General features: G+C 35.1%; 1 protein-coding gene across 1 annotated transcript; it reads left to right on the top strand.

Moving 5' to 3' along the window:
- Nucleotides 1–339: 339 nt before the first annotated feature.
- Nucleotides 340–1284, top strand: LOC127541450 (treacle protein-like). Its single transcript, XM_051966709.1, is given in 2 exon segments — nucleotides 340–710; nucleotides 712–1284. Coding segments are annotated over 2 exon segments (657 nt in total). The 3' UTR covers nucleotides 998–1284.
- The last annotated feature ends 2071 nt before the right edge of the window (nucleotides 1285–3355 follow it).

The following is a 3355-nucleotide window of genomic DNA, read 5'->3' as shown; positions in this document are numbered from 1 at the left end:
AAAAGCTCCTCAAGGATTAGTAACCAAATGTCTCTGCAGCAAGATCACACACACTATTCAAATACATTTAAGTTTCCTAAAGAAATTCAATTGTGTGGCTGGCTCCAGCTATATGTCTCCTAAATGAGAGAGAACATGGAAGACTTTTCCTTTTGGGAAGGTGCCATATCAAAAGCAAAGACCTGAAGCAGTTGCCTCTGCAGGCCCAGTTCAGCCAGCATCTTCCAAAGAAAGGCCTCAGGATGACAGCAGTGATTCTAAGATGGACAGTGAGATAGGATCAATAGAGAATCCTCACCAAATGGGAAAAGCACTTAAGATCACTGTCTCCGGCGTCAGATGATAAGAAAGGGGTTCAAACCAGGAGCAATCAATTGTAGAACTACTTCGCCCAAACAGGGGAACAACTGTCAGAATCCCATGCAGACTATGGCTCCTTCCAACCTCCTTTCTCTAATTCAGCACCCGGTTTCAAACGTTAATGAGAACTCAGATCTTAACAGTACATTCTTCGACTCCAAAGCCTTGGGAATAACAATTCTCAATGACCTGCCACAACTAGAGAAGAAGAAAAAGAGCACTGAATCCCTAAAGCCAGGCAGGGGGAGCAAGAAGTCAAAATCAAAACGAAAACTGACTGAGGAGGGCCCTGTTGCTAAAGCCCCCAAGAGCAAGAAAAAGAAGCTGATGGGGGAAATCCATAAGGATGGGGAGACTTTACAAAAAAAAATTAAAAAACCCTGGAGCTTCCCAGGTGGGAAAGAAAGAAAAAGTCAGTAGTGATGCTAAAGAAAAGAAATCAAAAGGGCTGCATCACTCCAAGAAGAACAAAGGGAAGTTAGATGGAAATGTTACAGTCACAGTGGGAGAAAGTAGAGAAATGCTAGGTACCAAGACCAAAAAAGCAAAGAAGCATAAAAAGAAATCTGACAAGAAGAAAAAGGACAAAGACAAAAAGAATAAGAAAAAAAAAAGAAGTCCATTTTCAAGATCCTAACACTGCCTCAGTATCCCTCAAGAAAGAGAAGAAAAAGAAAAAGAAAATTAAACAAGTAGACTAAGAGGCATAAAGGAGCAGGATTTTTCTAGCCAATTCTTGAATGTCTATGCCAACCTCTCCCACCTGGGGAAAAAAAATCCAATCAAATCCCAGCCCCCGACCTATGAGCCAGTGGATCCAGCAGGAGCACACTAGGATAAATGGAAAGGAGTGCGCTGCTCTCAAATGTGTCCCTAATGAATTGAATGATTTCCATAGAGATTACACCTAATATATACATATATACACACACACACACAGTGTTTTTTTTTTAAATGAGACTCTATCCTTCTCCTGCTGACATTTCTGTTTCCAAAGGCCTTTGGTATTCCTCGACTTGAGAAACTTCCCTTCCTCATTTTGCTTGGAAGATCTGGACAGTGCTACTGCTGCCGCGGCCATCAACAGGCACAGAGTGGGCTCCTTCTGCTGGAGTTTGGCTCACACAGGCTTCACTTGAGGGGTTTTCCCTGTCCTTGTTATCTTTTTACCTAACTTGTTTATAAAAATCTGCTATTAAAAGATTGGTGTGGAAGAAAAAAAAATAAATGTATTGGATGGGTTATCTCTTCCTCTGATTTCAAACTACTGAAATATCAGTATCTAGCAAATTAATGAGCATAGACAACTACATTCTATAGTTATTGTCATCATATTATATGATATTCACATAGATAATCACTACTTTCAGGGCTTTTAAGAGCATCAGAATTAGTTTGTTTTGTTATTTCTAACAAATAATATAACTTATACTGTGTGCTAAATCCATTTATCAGCCAATGAGAATGTTTAAAAATGTCATCTCAGAATATTGCTTATATAGGACTATGCTTCCTTCTGAAAAGGTTAAACATATTCTCTCAAAACTTGTAATCTAATTCAAAACCAAATAATACCTTTATGAATTACTGACCAAGCATCTAAGGTCCAGTTCCTGTAATAGTAGCAAAACAAAATAAGGTAAATCAAAATCAGACTTTTTTATTTTGAATAATCTGAATAATTAGCAAAGTAATATCTGTGAAATTTATCTTAGTTTTCCAAATAAACGTATTTTTTGTTATTTTCCGTCATTTAGTTATAAGATTATTTTTTCAGATGTTATGAAAGTTGCTTAATTAGTCTCCTCTTACAGAGTAGGAAAAGTTTGGAATTTTCTTTTAAATCATGATAATATTTAATCTCATTATCAGAAAAATCATAAATTAGAATTCAAACTATGTCTTTTTTTCTGCTGAAAATTTCAGTATATAAAAAGGTAGGTCCTTAAAATCCCAAAATCAATAACATTCACTTAGCCTATTAATTCAGAGAGTAGTATTTACTTCTTGTGAAAAACTGAAGAAATTATAATTATGTAAATTATGTCAAAATCTTTTTCTAGCATTGTGAGATTTCAGGAGAGTACAGCAGAATATTGGCCCATTGTGAGTATCATATAATGATAAGATACAAATCATGGCCACACTTCAAAAAATTTGGCAATCCAATTTCAACATTCAATATTATATAGGCTTAGAAATTCAGTTTTAATTAGTGCACCTAAGTGTGTATTATCCAAAATATATTCACATTTCATAGTTTAAAGTGAAATTAGGAAAATCTCACAGTAACCTTTCAATAATGATAATATAACAGCTCATATTTATGTAAAACTTACTGTTATAAAAAATTTTACATATTAGTTTAATTCAATGCGATGAATAATAGATTATTTAATGCTTACAATATACTAGGTGTTGTACACATGCCTACAAATAATTATATATATGACTCCATAGACATTTCCTACCTTTGGGAAAATCACATTCTATTTATGGGGCAAAATGACATATGAAAGAGAATAGAGGGGAAAAATGGGGGAAAGTAGAAGAAAGATAAAGAGTTAGATAGAGATTTAGTAGAGGAACCAGAAGAAAAGTAAAATAGACAGTCTGGGTAATTCCTGAAATGGTGGTGCTGGTGGGAATTCTCATTCATAAAAGGAGAAGCACAGCAGCGTGGCATCTCCACAATATGAAAGGGCTCTTGGCACATAAACAAAAAAGTTCTCAGAGTCAGAATTGGAGTCAAAAGAAGTATGGTGTTAGAACAATAAACAACCTCAGAAAACATTGATCCCAAACATTTTATTTAAAGAGTAAACTGAGTCCCAGAGAAATAAAGGGATTTTCTTAAGATGACATAGGTTATAAGCAGCTGAATCAAGGCCATTTTTACTATACCATGTTGTACAATTCACAAATACCACATTTATGTGGCAACTTTATAAGATGCATTGGGCTAAGGATAAATTATCTAATTTTATCTTATTGA

The sequence above is a fragment of the Antechinus flavipes genome, chromosome 6 (assembly GCF_016432865.1).
Source record: "Antechinus flavipes isolate AdamAnt ecotype Samford, QLD, Australia chromosome 6, AdamAnt_v2, whole genome shotgun sequence".
Lineage (NCBI taxonomy): Eukaryota > Metazoa > Chordata > Mammalia > Dasyuromorphia > Dasyuridae > Antechinus > Antechinus flavipes.
The sequence above is the reverse complement of the archived record's forward strand: the minus strand, read 5'-3'. Positions and strand labels throughout refer to the sequence as shown.